At 37.2% G+C, this 18622-nt stretch overlaps 1 protein-coding gene across 1 annotated transcript in view; it reads right to left on the reverse strand.

Annotated features, from left to right (window-relative positions):
* Positions 1–18622, reverse strand: part of CUL5 (cullin 5) — a 92964-nt gene that overhangs the window by 23103 nt on the left and 51239 nt on the right. The window contains 3 exon segments of the mRNA XM_041770690.1: positions 1708–1815; positions 2063–2193; positions 3571–3664. Of these exon segments, the coding sequence (XP_041626624.1) occupies positions 1708–1815; positions 2063–2193; positions 3571–3664 (333 nt within the window).

Raw genomic sequence — 18622 nt, forward strand, 5'->3', positions numbered from 1 at the left:
CGCCCTTTAGTCTTTTTTTTTTTTTTTTTTTCCAGCAACCAAAGGATCCTGTAAAAATGCAAGTCCTATCCATTCTGTTCAAAACCTTCCAATGACTTTCAATCCTACTCAGGGTGAAAACCAAACTCCTTCCACAGCTCAGTGTCTCACATGACCTGGCCTCCTATTACCTCTCAATCCACTCAGGCCACAGTGACCTTTTTCTCTCCTGTTCCTGGAATAAGATGGGTATATTCCTGCCTTACAGTTTTTGAATCTGCTGTCCCCTCTTCCCCCAGATAACCATATGATTTTATTTCCTAATTACTTTCAATGCATCAGCATTTGAATCATCAAATGTCCTCTCCATGAAGGCTTTGCTGGCCACTCCATTTAATATTTCAAACTCACTGCTTCCATCCTCCCTTAACTTCTTTCCTACTCTCTCTCTACTTACAAACAGAGTGAGAAAAAAAAAAAAAAAACCCTACTGGAGAAAGTTAATTGTCTTTATAGAGCTACAGAAAGAAAAAAAAAATCTAACTTGGGAAATAAGAAAGGTAGATGAAGGTGAAAAAATGGATGGTAATTTTTAGAGATAGGTTTGTGATATTTATGATGTTTAAAAAGATAAAACCCGGGGAGGATCCCTGGGTGGCTCAGCGGTTTGGGGCCTGCCTTTGGCCCAGGACACGATCCTGGAGTCCCAGGATCGAGTCCTGCGTCAGGCTCCCGGCATGGAGCCTTCTTCTCCCTCCTCCTGTGTCTCTGCCTCTCTCTCTCTCTCTCTCTCTCATAAATAAATAAATAAATAAATCTTAAAAAAAAAAAAAAAGATAAAACCCTGTGGGTCAGTTAGTTAAGCATCTGACTCTTTTTCAGCTCAGGTTGTAATCTCATGGTCCTGGAACTGAGTTCTGCGTTGGGCTCTGCACTCAGCAGGGAATCTGCTTGAGAGTCTCTCTTTCCTGCTTCCCATCCCCTATGTACACTTTCTCGCTTTAAAAAAAACAAAAACAAAAACAAAAAGCCTTAAAAATATAAAACCCTAAGGATAATACTATGTTTTATTATCATACGAATAAGGACAGGAAAAAGGATGAGAGAAGCAGGATAAATGTGACATAATACCCCAGAGTCCTATGAAAAGAGGACAGAAGAATCTAAACTCTACTTGGGGACAGGATGTGGGGGAAGGCAGGGTATCAAGAAAGTTCCAGAAGTGTACTTTGAGGTGGGTCTTAAAGGATAGATGAATAGATATTCAATTATTAAAAAAATATTTTTAAACATTCCCCAAAAAGTGAGGAAGAGAACAATTTTCTTCTTCTTCTTTTTTTTTTTTTTTTTAAGATTTTATTTCTTTATTCATGAGAGACACACAGAGAGAGGCAGAGACACAGGCAGAGGGAGAAACAGGCTCATGCAGGGAGCCCAATGTGGGACTCGATCCCCCAACCCTGGATCAGGCCCTCAGCCAAAGGCAGACACTCAACCACTGAGCTACCCAGGCATCCCAAGAGCAATTTTCTAGCTAGATTCTAGTTCATAAGCATAACTAATTCTTATAAAAAACATGTAACGAACCAAATACAATAAAAATGACTGTCCTCCACTGATAAAAAAAATCTGAGTTGTTAGGTTTTTAGTTTGTAATTTAGTAGCATGTTGCAAGCTTCTCTTTAAAAGTAAATTATGACAATAGTGTTAATAGATAAGAATATATACCTTATCTCTTGCAGTAAGAAATCGCGGATCATCTTGAAAAGCTTCCTTGACGAGTTTACTAAATCTATTAAATAATGTAAGTAACTGCTCAACATATTTCTCAGAGTCCTAAAAATAAAATATTTTATACTCAATTGAGTTTTTAAAAAAGAAAATACCAAAAATGACAACATATAAACGTAATTTTAAGTAAGCACCATAGCTCTAAAATTTGGGAAATTCTCTGAAAATTTTTTTCTTGATATTCAATAGTGTTCCAACATTATTGTTTTGTCATCAATTGCTATTTTAAATATCCAATCCCATATTTTAACAACCCTGACATACATCCATTACTGCTATTGAGGAAACTTACAGTAGTAATAGTTTCAGCAGCTGCTACCATATCTGCCAGGCCAGCACTAATGATATGTTCCTCCAAGTCTTTCAACATTGGCTCTATCCCATTGGGAACTTTGTCCATCAATGAAAACATTAAATGTAATTCTGAAACGACAGAATGCATTCATGTAATCATCTCATCCATCAAACTAAATTTTCTCTTTGATTTGTATCTTGGGTCTAGAATGCCTAGGATGGTAATAAAAGTCTGGAGAAATATTAGTTGGAAATTGAGAACCTTAACAATATTCTGTGGGTACAATTAGTTTAAAGAGTTGTTATACCAAGTACTATAACCTACTGATCTACCTTCTCTGTCTGGCCAAAATTATTTTTAAAAGAAACTCTAATTAAAATTGATCACACATCACAAAATCTAACTCCTCCTAAAAAAGCAAGGCATTTGACCTTCAACTCCATGGAATATTTTTTATTCAAAGAAGTACAAAAGTTTATGCAGAAGGATAATATATTCCATAAAGTAGATACAATATTAAATACATAGCATCACATCATCAAGTGGCAAAAAAAAAAAAAAAATCGTATTAGACTATTCAAAGTAATGATTATAAAAGTGTATTTGAGATAACATAAAACTATTCAGAAGGAATTTTTCGGGGTATAAAAGCACCTTCTCATGTTTTGCCATTTAACTGATCTTCACAAAAATCTTATTGCACAGAACCGGTTACCACTAAATAAGTCCTTTTGAAGGGAGTCCAACATGGATCAGTAATAACTATTTAGCTTGGCAAACAAAAATTCAAATATTTTGTTTATGCCCATGAGCTTTTTCACTACCAAACCACAACTGTATGAACCTAAGTGAACTGAAATACATACTTTAAATGAAACTAGAGATTAAATATGACCTTGCAAATATACACAATGAAATCCGGAGAGGAATACAATCAAAGCGTTAAAAGTTATTATCTCCATGTAGTAAGAATATAGGCTATTTCTACCATATTCCTTTTGGTTGCAATATATTTGCAACCTCCCAAAATATATCTTGATTAAGAAAACATGTCACTAACAAGAAAGTACATTTGCAGAAATCTTAAATTGTAACATATTTTAGGGGAGAGGGACGAAGATCATTAACATGAGTATTACTTTCTACAAATATTCACCACAAAGTTCCACAAAAAAGTCAACTACCTCGTTCTATCCTCTCCCAGATGTTTATCATTTAAATTCGTCTTTAAAAGCAGAGCCTTACATCTGAGAACAAACTGAAATCCACTCCCATCCTCTACACACAAGTACTGATACCTAAGGGGGAATGTTTAAGTTCTAAGTTTGTAACTTTCTTTACAGTACTGCTGTGTTAAATATTTTATCATTTTCTTTAAGCACAGTTTGCTGTAACAAATATACCTATGTATAAAAGGATGATCTAACAGCAACTTATTAAAAGTTATCTGCTTCAAAGATACCTTCTCAAAAGATTATGAGAACTTTATGTGATGTTTTACCTACTTTCAGTTTCATTTCGCTTGATCATGCCTTGGCACTCTGCTAAGATAGTCTCTTTAAAGGATGTCACCAGGGCATTTACACAGCATTCCATGAGCTGAAATATATAAAAAATTGGTCAAGGCTACTGTAAGCACAAACCTACTCCACCCACTTTGCTTTTTAGCTCCATAAAACCATACTGTTCAACAATAGCAAGAAATTAAGTATAATGAAAGTAGAGTTTACTTACTTTTAGTACAGGAACATTGAAGATGGATACTGTATACTAATTTACTAAGGTATATTTACCCTAAGAAAAAGGCTACAGAACTTATGTTCTCTTTAGAAAGAAATTCTAATTGAAGTCCCCAAGGAGAGGAGGAAAAAAAAACTGAAAAATATGCAAAACAAAATGAGAAAAATAAACTTGGATGAATTTCTATCTGGAGAGGACATGTGTTAAAATTAAATTCTAAAATTATGAATACAGTCATTCAACAAACCATCCCTGGATGCCTACTACGTGCAGGCACCAAAAGAAGTGGTTAGGAGAAAAAGAAAACTAAAATATAATCCCCGCTTTGGATGAGGAGCACTGTCTAATGAAGGATAAGGAAGAAAGGAAACACACTAATATACAACTCAGTTTAAAAATAGATCTGCCCTACGACCCAGCAATTGCACTGCTGGGGAGTTACCCCAAAGATACAGATGCAGTGAAACGCCAGGACACCTGCACCCCGATGTTTATAGCAGCAATGTCCACAAAAGCCAAACTGTGGAAGGAGCCTCGGTGTCCATCGAAAGACGAATGGATAAAGAAGATGTGGTCTATGTATACAATAGAATATTACTCAGCCATTAGAAATGAAAAATACCCACCATTTGCTTCAACGTGGATGGAACTGGAGGGTATTATGCTGAGTGAAATAAGTCAATCAGAGAAGGACAAACATTATATGGTCTCATTCATTTGGGGAATATAAAAAATAGTGAAGAGAATAAAGGGGAAAGGAGAGAAAATGAGTGGGAAATATCAGGGAGGGAGACAGAACATGAGAGACTCCTAACTCTGGGAAACGAACTAGGGGTGGTGGAAGGGGAGGTGGGCAGGGGGTGGGGGTGACTGCGTGACGGGCAGAGAGGGGGGCACTTGATGGGATGAGCACTGGGTGTTATTCTATTTGTTGGCAAATTGAACACCAATAAAAAATAAATTTATAAAAATAAATAAATAAAATACAACTCAGTTAAGTGGCAGAACACACACACACACTTACATGCAACAAAAAAAACAGGAACTACGTACTTCATTCTGAGGTAGTAAAAAAGGTCTCATCTACAAGATGAAATCTAAATTGAATCTTGAAAAATAATCACAAGTCCAAAATGGACTGAGTATTGTAGGAATAAGAAGCTGAATATAGCAGGGAATAAACAGAGACTGGAAGAGAAACTAGAAAGGGAGGCTGGAGCCAGATCATAAAGGAAAATCTATGGTTTGGGATTTTATTCTATAGGTAGGGTAGGGAACAAAGAATCAAAGGTTTTTAACAGAAGATCAATGCAATGAACAACAATCCCCCCAACAGTAGACTGGTCAACACGGCTGTTGAAATATTCCAAGTAACATGGCCAGGGTCTGGTGTTCTAGGTGATCCTCAATATAGTCAACCCCATCCATCCCACCCCGCCACTGTCCCTCCAGTCATATAATTACATATTCTTCTTGCAGGCATCAAATAAAATGAATAGGTCGTGAGCACTAAAGCATGGCACACTAAGGCTGGTATTTATCTTAAAAAGTTCTTTGTTAAAAATTCTCCTTGGAATTGACATAATGCTGATAACAACTGAAGCTAAATTTGGGTAATGGGGATTCATTATATTATTCTGCCTACTTTTTTAAAGTTTAAAAATTTCTGTAATAGAAGTTTTTTTCAGGTGCCTTTTTGAGAATGATGCTAACAACTTACAACCCATGGATGTCAATTTTCTAAAAGAAACAATACACACAAAAAGTCGTTGAGGAAGTTCTGCCTTGCCAAGGTGGGAAGGTCTGTCCCAACTCCTGAGTCATCTCCTCCTGTACCAGCTCTGGAACATGATGGCCGAGCACTCCCGCCCGCGGCAGCGAGGCCAGACTGAGAACAGGTCAATCTAAGTACATAGAACTAAGGGGGAAGAGAGAGAACATGCAGTCGGAATGAGCCCCATGCCTGTCACTTCATCCCCAGTTTCTATTTCACTGAAAAGTCACACTTGAATGTAAAGTGTAGTAGTCCAACTTTTACAAATTCCAACAATCCAGCGTGTTTCCAACTGTTCTGAATTGTGTCAACGGCTATAACTGGCTTTAACAACACAGAACAGAAAAAAGCAGAGTGCATCATACATGATAACACTGAATAAGATTTCACAGAACGTTTTAGATATGTGCAAATAAGCGCCGTGTATACTAAGCCACAAAACAAAATGTCTTTCTTACTGTGGGTTACAGTGAGGATGAAAAGGAGAGGACAAGATAACTGAACAAAGTGAGCAGAATCTACTATGTGCTTAGATGACAGGAGCTAGGGAGTCTGTTGAGGCAGTTTCTAGTTTGAGAGAACTAATTCTAATTACTATCACAGGTATCTTTTAATGAGCACTTACTCTGTACCAAGCATTGTGCTAGTGCTTTGCATACATTATCCTATTTAATCACACGGCCACCTTATAAAGCAGATACTTAACACATAAGGAAACAAGCTCAGAGAGGCTAAGTGTTACACAGGTCACCAGGTCTTGTCAAGTGAGGCCAGGTTTGTGACTCCACAGTCTACAATTTCTGTTACTAAGTAACAGAGCAAGTATATACTTAGTGATGGCTACATGCTGAGAACAGACTTAAGTGCTGTAATGAAAAGAGAAGTATAAAACATGGTTTATACCTTCAATAATCTTACAGTCCAGCTAGGGACATGTAAGTATATATCTAAAAATTTGCATATAATTCCCATATAACAGAGGTACATTAAAAGAAATTCAACCTGCAAAGATGTGGAAATACATCCATCATATTATATACTACCAACTTCACGAGGGCAGAGACTATGTTTGTCCATAGCTGTGTATTCATGGCCCCAGGCACAGCTATAATTTGTTACTAAATCTAGTGGTAGAAATAAGAGGTACAGTGAGAATTCAAGTAAGAGGAAACTAATGAATTTGCAGTGACTTTATCACAAAATGGACTATAAGGATTTTTTTTTTAACTTTTTTTTTTGACTATAAGGATTCTAAAGGATTTAAACAGGTAGAGGAAAAATAGAAGTAAAACACTAAGAAAACAAGTTAAAAAATTCTTAAACATGAATCCAAGAAAAAAAAATGAATAGAATATTAAGAATGAGGAAACATTTACTGGAGTAGAATGACTCTTGCTGGACAGTATTAAGTTAGAAAAATAGGTTAGGGCCAAATTATGAAGAGTGTTGAACATTAGATATAAGAAATAATGTTACTATGGTTTCTGAATAAAGAAGTAAAATAATGAAAGTGATGTTTATGAAAGATTAGACTGAACTCAAAAAAGAAGAAATATAAATGGTCTGTAATAATAAAGATGCTTAGTCTCAGTAATTTTTAAATGCACATAAAATTTTTTAAAAATCTAAACTAGGAGTTTGTCACAATTAATAGACTGACAGAACCCAGATTAGCAAAGATAAACAGGCACATTGTTGATGAAAGTTAAGAATTACTACCTTTCTGAAGATCGGTTTGGTATTATTATGTAGCCATTTGTAAAAGGTGCATACCCCTGGCTTCAGCAATTTCATTTCTAGTAAATTCCACTCCAAGAGAATGTCACATGTGTACACAAAAATATTAAAGAAATAAAGGCATAGAAGGATGTCCTAGGAAATACTATTCATAAGAAATAAACTACATAATAACAATAATGAAAATGTCCATTATTAGAGAATACATTAGGTACATTTACTAAATATATATAATAAAATACATAGACATTGGAAATCATGTTATAAACTTCTGTGTTTATAGGGCAAAATATGCATGATGTCATAAATTTCTTTTCAAAGATGGAAATAAGGAGGAAGGAAGGAAGGAAAGAAAGGGAAGAGGAAAGGAAAGAAAACAGGCAACAAGCAAGCAAACAGAACAAGATGAGGATCACGGCTGAAACCGGGGCTTGGGGTTCATTGTACTATTTTCTCTACTTTTATAAATATTTGAAAACTTTCCTAACAAGGCTTTTCTTTTAAATAAGGAGATTAATTATGATATAAATCCCCAGGAGATGAAAAATCCTTTAGAGAACTATTCTATGTGGGGAGAAAGGGAAACTGCAAGGTGGTTTCTCCTTGTTGCAAATGAGTCTTATCTTATCGAGAAGGTCAGTTCCGTGAGGGCAGAGACCACGTTACTTCTCTTTCAGATTTCTCTCCCATCATTTACCAAAATACTATGTACAGAGTCAACCCTAAATATATACTTTTATTTGTAAAATACATCTCGAATGGAAAGGGTAGTGATAAACCATCTCTCTCACCTTGTATTCCCTTTCTGTCTCCTTTTGCTAGCTTCCGTGAAGAAAAAAACTTTTTTGCCACATGCCATCAACTCCTGTATTTTTGCCTGAGATGAGCACAACTTCTAAATCCAGAGAAATCTCTCCCCAGAGGTCTGCAAGGTGAAACACTTTAACTATCAATGTGCTTGATGTTTTACCTTCCTCTATAGCAAAACTCTTCAAAGATGATGCCTGCCATAAAACACAGCGGGCACTCAGTATCTGTGGAATGAATGGATGTATAGGTCTGTGAAGATGAAAGGCGGGACAGGGAGGCTAAGTGATGTAGTAGAGTCTTCTTTTACTGGTATTCAATTTGTACAATTAAATTCCACTTCACTGAAACTTATTACAAAGTAACAAGAATGGTTCTAATTTTGTTATTTAAATCTGTACAAGTAATAATTTGCTTTAGCTCAACTCTAAAATAGGAAATGAAGTAAAAACTATCCTAGGTATCTCCACTTTAAGATTTTACTTTATTATTATAAGGCCTTCAGCCATATACGGATACCTGTAACATTCTCAAGAATTAACTTATTCTATGCATGGTAGGTTATTCTCAAAATTAATTTCCCTTGGCCTTTCTAGCTTGGTTAAGATTTCTTTATTTTATTTACCATTATACCTAGTGGTACTTCCTTCATTTCTAAACTACTTACATAGCAACCATAGAGAGCAATGAAGACTCAGACTTACTCACCTTGACTTTTTCGAAATCACCCTTAATATACTAAAATACTAACAGTTAACAAATACTGACTCTAATGTCTATAATCTGTGATTTGTGACCAGGGTACTAACTTAGCTTTTTTAATCAATGTTTCATGTGAACACTAAGATAGTTCCTATCTGTCTTAGAATCAGCCACGTTCCCCAAACCTGAGCTCTAACAGTAAAAACTACCATGACAGGCACAGTGTTTTACTGAACTCTGATAACACATGTTGGGTATTATACCATTTTACAGTTAAGAAAATAGATTACAAAGGCTGAATAACTTGCCAAAAAGCGCACTGCTTGTAAAATGACAACAAAGGAATTCAAATCCTCACCTGATTCCAACACGTATGCCCCTAATAATAGAATACACTCCTTCCTTGTCAGTGCCTTGGTCTTTGTGAAGTGATGAAGACTTGCTACCACCAATCCATTCTCTAGTCCCTTACTCTGCTGTATAAACAACCTATTTTATTTTAGTGTCACTCTGAAGCCAGGAACCAAATCAGTATTATTACCCACAACTCACACAAGGCCTAACATATTTTAAGTGCATAATGAATATTAACTGAATGCCCCCAGGGAATGCCAAGGTAAGTAGGACAATCACCTAAAACACAAATAGTCATAGAAAAAGTTTTATTTTTTTATTTATTTTTTAAAAAGATTTTATTTATTCATGAGAGACACACACAGAGAGAAAGATGCAGAGACACAGGCAGAGGGAGAAGCAGGCTCCACACAGGGAGCCTGATGTGGGACTCGATCCCGGGTCTCCAGGATCACACCCTGGGCTGAAGACGGCGCTAAACCGCTGAGCCACCTGGACTGCCCAATAAAGTTTTAAAGTTACTTCAGTTTAAATCTTTTTCTCACTTCTTTATTATTGTTTCACTTTCTTCTGTCAATCACGTCTCTCCAGCAGACAGCTCTGGAGCCTTTCTCCTAGTTTTAAAAACACTCTGCTGCTCATGTGCTACAGGATCATCCACCGATAATCAAGCTTATTAGAACTGTGTGCGTAACTGGATCTGAGTGGGGCTCCATAGTGGTCCTATCACCAAAACCCAGCACCCTGGGCTCCCAGCTTCCAGCACAACACTCAGCCACTCAGGACTCTTGCACTGGCTGACTTTTCAGGTTCTCCACTGAATTACAAGAATGTAAGGCTGCTTTAAGGGCTACCCTCTAGATAAATCAAATTCTACTATATTATACATGCTTCAGACACACACACAGACACTGAAGCATGCCCGTAATGTGTGCAAAAATGCATAAAGCATCTGATCCAAGCCTGGGCCCTCAGCTCAAGCTGGGCTCATTAAAACCTCGGAGCAAGACTCCTATCTTCTCTCAGGTCACAAACTGAAGGACAGTCTGGCAGCAACCATAGCCCCCACTTCAACAACAACAACAGAAACACTAACAGTAAATCCAGATAGCCTTCGTGTTAATGTGATCCTTGCACTTCCCACAGTGGATTTTAGATGAACTAATACATTTGCCTTTTTTGTCTGAGATGTGTTCTTGCTCCTTACAACCAAGAGTGTGGACTACACATGTGTGAGTGCCATACACATATTCAAATTTATGTATCAGACTTTTTGATTCTTCCTTACACAGCTCCTACGTGCTTATTCACATTATACTTAGGAACTCAGGACCCAGAATTGGACTTAATTAGATGCCCAGCTTCACCATGTCCCGGCTGTCTGAGGTTAACCTGCTGCACTGTCTGACCCTCAGTTTCCTTACTTATAAAAGAGAAACAATGACAGCACCTATGTACTAGTTCTCCCTCCAAAAGACATCCTCAATCCCTCCACTGCCATCAACACCTCTCACTTAGATTATAGTTCATACTTCAAATACCCAACTACAACACAAACGCTCTTTCATAATATGAAAATTAGGTCATATCAGCTCTCTGCTTAAAACCCTTGAACAGCTGCCCATTGCACTGAGCTCTTGCTCCCTCTCCCCTCTATTTGGAGCACTCACGTCCCCTCACCCACCACACTGTGGCCACACTAACCTTTTTCTATTCCTAAAACATGCTATGCTCATTCCTGAATCACAGCTTGTACACTCGCTCTTCCCTCCATCTGGAGAGCTTTCTCCAAGATTTTCGCAAGGCTATATCCCTATCATTTAGGTCTTAGCTCCAATATCACTCCCTGAAAAAGACTTTCCCTGACCATATTCCATAAAACAAAAGTGAGCAACACCAGCACCAATTCACTCTCTATAGCATGAGTCTAATCTGTAAAGAACCACTTACACTGGGACACTGAAAGGACTTGGCACATACTTCCCTGGGTGCTATTAAAAATATAATCAATTGCTTGTACAGCATAAAGATTTGAGAGACAAACAAGAGCTGAGACAGATTGAATGAAAAAAGCGAAACTCCACTATATACAGATAAGATGCCACCAAAAAATTGTCAGAATAAACAAATTTGGTGAAGCTGCAAGATATAAAATCAATATACAAAAATCTGTTAATTTCTTTGCACTAATAACAAACTATCACAAAGAAAATAATCCCATTTACAACTGCATCAAAAAGAATAAATGCCTAGGAATAAATTTAACCAAGGAGGTGAAAGAACTGTATACTGAAAACCCTAACACACGGATGAAACAAAGAGAACACACGAATAAACAGAAAGATGTCCGCTGGTCACGGAACAGAAAGTTAATAGCATTAAAATGTCCATACTAACAAAAACATACACACTCAATGCAATCTCCATCAAAAGTCCAATGGCATTTTCCACAGATAATGAACAAACAATCCCACAACGTGTAGAGGACCACAAAAGACCCAGCAACAGTCAGAGCAACCCTAAGCAAGAAGAACAAAGCTGGAGGCATCACCTTCCTGATTTCAAACTGTATCACAAAGCTCTAGTGTAATCAAAACAGTGTAGTACTGGCACAAAAGCCGACACAGAGATCAACAGAGCAGAACAGAGAACCCAGAAATAAAACCACACATATATGGTCAATCAATTAGTTCACAACAAAGGAGCCAAGAACACACAATGGGGGAGGACAGTCTCTTCAATAAACAGCGCTGGGGAGCAGTCCAGGTGGCTCAGCGGTTTAGCGCCCCTTCGGCCGAGGGCGTGATCCTGGAGACCCGGGATGGAGTCCCATGTCGGGCTCCCTGCATGGAGCCTGCTTCTCCCTCTACCTGTGTCTCTGCCTCTCTCTCTGTCTCTCTCTCTCTCTCTGTGTCTCATGAATAAATAAAATCTTTAAAAAATTAAAATTAAAAAAATAAACGGCACTGGGAAAACTGAACAGCCACATGCAAAAGAATGAAACCGCACCACTGTCCAGCACGATACTCAAAAATTAACTCAAAATGGGGTAAAGACTTGAACATAACACCTGAAACCACAAAACTCCCAGAAGAAAACACGGGCTTAGGTAAGCTCCTTAACATAGGTCTTAGCGAGGATTCTTTTGAATATGATACCAAAAGCAAAAATAAACAAGTAGACTACATCAAACCAAAGAACTGCGGCCCAGCAAAGGAAACCACAAACACGATGAAGAGACAACCTAGTAACGGGAGAAAAAACACTGCACATCGTGTATCTATGAGGAGCTAATACCCAAAATAAACAAAGAACTCCTACAACTCAACAGCAAAAAATAAACAATCCAAATGAAAACTAGGCAGAAGATCTGCGCAGATGGTTTTCCAAAGAAGACACACAGATGGCCAACTGACATGGGAAAAGATGTTCAACATCACTCATCACCAGGGAAATGCAAACCAAAGCCACCTGAGCTATCATCTCCCACCTGTCAGAATGGCTAGGACCAAGAAGGCCAGAAATAACAAGTGTTGGCCAAGATACTGTGGAAAGGGAAGCCCTGTGCACTGCTGGTAGGAAGTAAAATGGTGCAGTTGCTGTGGAAAACAGTGCGGAGGTTCCTGGAAAAATTAAAAATAGAACTACCATATGATCCAGCAATTCCATACCTGGGTATTTATCCAAAGAAAATGAAACAGTAACTCCAAAAGATATATGCAGTCCCACGTAAACTGCAGAACCTGGCTCCATGCTGTGTGTAGAGCCTGCTTAATTTTCTCTCACTTCCTCTCCCTCTGCCCCTCCCCTGCTGCAGTGTGTAAGCTCTCATTCTCTCTCTCAAAAATAATAAATAAATAAACAAACAAACAAACAAAAACTATGAGAGGAATATCCTGGGAGTAACTTTTATTGACTATACAGGATGTCAAAATCCCTTTGGGGTACAAATGTTTATTCATTAAAAAACGGGACCCTGCGTTCATTCCTAAATAAGAGAATGGTTTAGTGTTAGGAACTCTGTTGATGTGATTTACTGAATTAGTTCAATGGAGGAAAATCCCATGTGGTCAAATCCACTGATGCTTCCCACAGTAAAAAGGTATTTTTTCATAACATGTTTCTTGTATTTTATTTTGATTTTAGCATTATAGGAAAGTTTCAAAAACAGCACAAAAGCCGACACAGAGATCAACAGAACAGAACAGAAAACCCAGAAATAAAACCACACATATATGGTCAATCAATTAGTTCTCAACAAAGGAGCCAAGAATACACAATGGGGAAGGACAGTCTCTTCAGTAAATGGTTCTGGGAAAACGGACGGCCACGTACAAAAGAATGAAACCGCACCACTCTCCTGCACGATACTCAAAAATTAACTCAAAATGGAGTAAAGACTTGAACATAACACCTGAAACCACAAAACTCCCAGAAGAAAACACGGGCTTATGTAAGCTCCTTAACATAGGTCTTGGCAAGGATTCTTTTGAATATGATACCAAAAGCAAGGACAGAGAGGCAGAGACATAGTCAGAGGAAGCAGGTTTTCCCCAGGGAGACTGATGAGGGACTTGATCCCAGGACACCAGGATCACACCCTGAGCCAAAGGTAGACGCTCAACCACTGAGCCACCCAGGTGCCCCCTCCCCTAATGGTAATGTCCTACACAGCACAGCTACAGTACAACTACCCAAATTAGGGAAACAGTATGCTACTATGAATTAACTACAGATCTTATTAGAACATCACCAGTTTTTCTGCTACTGTCTCTTTTCCAGGATCTTATCAACAAACCCACACTACATTCAGTTGGTGCTTAGACCTCCTACTCTTCCTTAGGCTATGGTAGTTCCTTGGTCTTTCTCTTTTTTTTACCTTTTTGGTCTGTTATGATCTGGACACTTTCAAATAATACTAGTCAGTTATTGTCTAGGCCATCCTTCAATTTGAAATTGTTTAATCTTTTCTCATTAGGAATTAGGTTATGCATTTTTTATGAGAATACCACAAGAATGAGGTATTTATTCTCCTCAGTGCACATATCAAGAGGTACATCATGTCAGTATGTCCTGTTACTGGTGATGTTAACCTTGATTAAGATAGTGTCTTTTGGGCTTCTCCGTTGTAAACTATTTTTCCCTTAGTAAATATCTTGGGGAATATATTTTGAAACTATTAAAGTACGGCATTTTTTCTTACACTTTTGGCCATTAATTTTGATATTCATTAGTAAAGCTGGTCTGCAACAATTATTACTGTGATATCTGCCTAATAGTGATTGTCAATTTCCCTCCCTATTTATAAGGCAGAACTCTTCTGTAACAATAAGTTTGAGTATTTTCCAAATGTTTGATGGCCAGTATAAGGCATATATCTGTGTCATCTGTATCTTTTCCCAACATTTTTCTATCAGATTCTTATCCATTTTTGTTTAATTTTAAAGTTCTTTATATAGCAGGGATAATAGGCCTCTCTGTGATACATATTACAAATATTTTTCCCCAGTCAGTTCTCTTTTGACTGTTTATGGTTCTTTTTGCAATTTTAAAAATGTAGTCAAATTTACCAATCTTTCCTTTTGTTAGGTCTGATTTCTGGGTCATGTTAAAAAGCCATTCCCAAGGTTAAAGAAGAATTATTTTAGTACCTATATGATTAGATGTTTAGCATTTCAACTCTTGGCCCATTTGGTGTTTGTTCTTCAGAATACTGTAATATACAAAATCATCTTTTTCCAAATGACTACTGAGTTGTCCTATCACCATATTTTTTTTTATTTTAATTTATTTTAATTTATTTTAATTTATTCATGATAGTAACAGAGAGAGAGAGAGAGAGAGGCAGAGACATAGGCAGAGGGAGAAGCAGGCTCCATGCACCGGGAGCCTGATGTGGGATTCGATCCCGGGTCTCCAGGATCGCGCCCTGGGCCAAAGGCAAGCGCCAAACCACTGCGCCACCCAGGGATCCCCCTATCACCATATTTTAAGCCTATATTTATTCCTAATGATATGAGATCTGACCTTTGTCACATAAAATCCTGGACTGTCTACTCCACCCCATTGATCCAGTATCCATTCATGTGCAATTACCACACTATTTAATAGAGGACGTTTTAATGTCTGGTAGGGCTTTCTCCGCATAGTTTTTTCTTTTCCAGTGTTTTCCTGGCTATTCTTACACGTTTATTTTTCCTTGTGAACTTTTATATCAACTTGTCTGAACTTTATTTTTTTTTTTGTCTGAACTTTATTAAATAGTTGTTATTATTTTCATTAGCATTACAGTGAATTTATAAATTCATTTATGGAAGAATGGTCATCTTTAGAAGCCACAGAATTTAACTTTTTTTTTTTTTTTTAATTTATGATAGTCACACAGAGAGAGAGAGGCAGAGACATAGGCAGAGGGAGAAGCAGGCTCCATGCACCGGGAGCCCGACGCGGGATTCGATCCCGGGTCTCCAGGATCACACCCTGGGCCAAAGGCAGGCGCCAAACCGCTGCGCCACCCGGGGGTCCCCAAGCCACAGAATTTAAGAACAAGGGATGACTTTCCATCTGTTTAAGTCTACTTTTGTGTTTTCTGAATGTTTAAAAAGTTTTCCTTTTATAGGTTTCATACATTTGTTAAATTTACCCCCAATATTTAATTTTCTGTTATTACTATAAGCGATATCTTCCTTAATATATCTTGTTTATTATTTAGTATAAGAAAACTATTGGTTTTTGTATGTTAATTTTACAATTATTGTAAAATTATTTGCTTTATTGTTTGAGTTAGTTTTATCATTGATTGTCTGGAGTTTTCCAAATATACTACCGTATCATCTCCAAACTGAGACTTTTACTACTGCTCATCCCTTCTTATGCTTCCAATTGATTTTTCTAACCTAACTATAAAGGGTAAAACTACTTATACAATGTTAAATAGCAGAAATAGTGGGCATCCTTGCATTGTTCAAGATCTTAGTGGAAATGACTCTAGTGTTTCTCCATTAAATAACATACTGACTTTAGGAGTAAAGTATACACATTTTTAAAAAGATTTTATTTATTTGACAGAGAGAGAGAGAGAGAGAGAGAGAGAGAGCGAGCACAAGCAGGGGGAGTGGCAGGCAGAGAGAGAGGACAGGCACACTCCCTGCTGAGCAGGGAAGCCCTATGTGGGGCTCGATCCCAGGACCCCAGGATCATGACCCAAGCTGAAAGTAGATGCTTAACAGACTGAGACACCCAGGCACCCCAAGTATAACATTTCTGATAATATTCTCTATAACAGAAGAATAAATGAATAGTTTCTTAACAAAATGCATACATCAAAAACCCTAAAAAACAAAACAAAACAAAAAAAACCCAAAAAAACAAAATGTATACATCATGCCAAAATCCACACCATGCTTAATGAAGAAAATGTGGAAGCATTCCCATCAGAGACTGAAGACAAGGATTCCCCATTGTTAACATGTTTCCAAAATTATTAATCGATTTAGTCTATTGAAGGAAATAGGAAACATTAATATTAGAAAGGCAGAAGCGTCATCATTTGCAATGATGTAATCAGCTGCTTGGAATACTCAAGATAACAAAATAAAACTTTGAAAAATAATGAAAGAATCCAGTGAGCTGCTGCATACTATAGTAACATTACTTGAAATGTCCATTTGACGTTTATGAGGCATGGCCTCACAACTGGGTACTATCTAGATGAGATTTTCTCTACTATACATAATACAGGTCCAAAAACTTATTTTTCTGCATATATTAAAAACTAGTCAGGTTTAAAAAATTGAAATTGATTCATATTAACTAAACACAAGGAAGGTAACTGATTAACCATAATAATTTGCTAATTTACAGAGAAAAACATAAATGCCAAAAATACACATACTTCATCTTAAATTCTGGTGTGTATTATAGTGTGGCCCCATATGAAGTGACTGTAACAGTAAAATATGTTCTCTCTACATTGTAATTGTCAACCGTTAATAAGAAGAGTTTAACAGGTAAGCACATAGCATTGCATGTTCTGATGGCTGATAATTCTTCTCAGAGAATTTAGGGCAATAAGTCTGTTCTGAATAGATTATAGTATGGAAAGTGATTTGTTTCTTACTAACTATTCAAATAATGCTGTTCATACTTTATAGCAGGACTTTATACAAACTACATAATAGTCACTGATGAATATTTAATCTATGTTGTTAAAAGTTAAGAGACTGGACAACCTTTGAAGAAAAAGATGGCAACAGTAATTTGGAGGGGGCCTGATGGATGATTTCTGAATTGCTGGTAATTCTTATTATGGTGATTTCACAGGTATGATCACTTTGTGACAATGCATACTTTAGATATCTGTGCACTTTTTCTGTATATGTATTTTATACCTGAGTCAAGAGTTAATTTTTAAAAATAAGCAGAAAGCTGAAACAAAATAAAAACAAACCACACAAAAGACCACTTACATCCTCAATAAAGTATAGTTTCTTTGGAAGCATGTTGTATTGCACTTACGGTCTCTGTTGAAAACAGTAACAAAAAAACTCATCTTTGAACTCTAAAATCCTTCAGCTTGAGGAGATGCCCACACTATTTGGTAACTGTGGAAAGGCAAATTCACATCTTCTATTTTAACTTTTCCCATGTGTGTGGTTTGAAGTAGAATGGGAGGCTTACTTGTTCTCTACCAACTGTCATGTGTCTTTGATTATTTTCACCATTTTCATCCTCTTTTTCTGCTTTCTCTTATTCTTAGACATCTATAGTTGAATCTCTTTAAGCTTCACTTGCATATGATACAACTAAGCTGTATACACTAGAGAAGAAAAACAATTCTATCTTACTAAACTGCAACATCCCCACCCAGATGCTATGGCACATCAATCAACTCAAAACTCCTCACACTAACTCACATTTTTCCCTCAGGACTGAGAGGTCCTCTCCCACCTGATCTCTCCGGAGCACCGGAACTCCCCTAGGCTAAAGCCTCAGAAACACTACTGCTTCCTTTCCCTTTAATATCTAGCCCCACCTATAGGGCATCATCTTCCACCTCTGCAAAGTCTTTCGCTCTTATTACAAAAACCTCCCCATCACTCTTCTCTTCCTCATTCCAATTAATCTTTCATACTGTCACCAGATTAACCTCACTGAGGAAAAACTGTGAGCATGGCATACGTGCTGAAAAAACATACAACAGTTTTCCCTGCATTCTGAAAAGAAGCCCAAGCCTGGCTTTCAATTTCTATAGAGAATTTCTATAAACATCCATGAAATTAGCCCCCTTTTCTGGCCAACATTAAAGTTATTTTAACCACTAAAAGAGGAAACATACTGTACATTATGAAAAGACAAACAAACAGAAAACCAAGGGGAAAAAAAATCCAATTCAACCTGTTTTCTGAACAAGACATAAACATAACCATCACTCAAGATGGAAG

The sequence above is a fragment of the Vulpes lagopus genome, chromosome 10 (assembly GCF_018345385.1).
Source record: "Vulpes lagopus strain Blue_001 chromosome 10, ASM1834538v1, whole genome shotgun sequence".
In the NCBI taxonomy this organism is placed as follows: Eukaryota; Metazoa; Chordata; class Mammalia; order Carnivora; family Canidae; genus Vulpes; species Vulpes lagopus.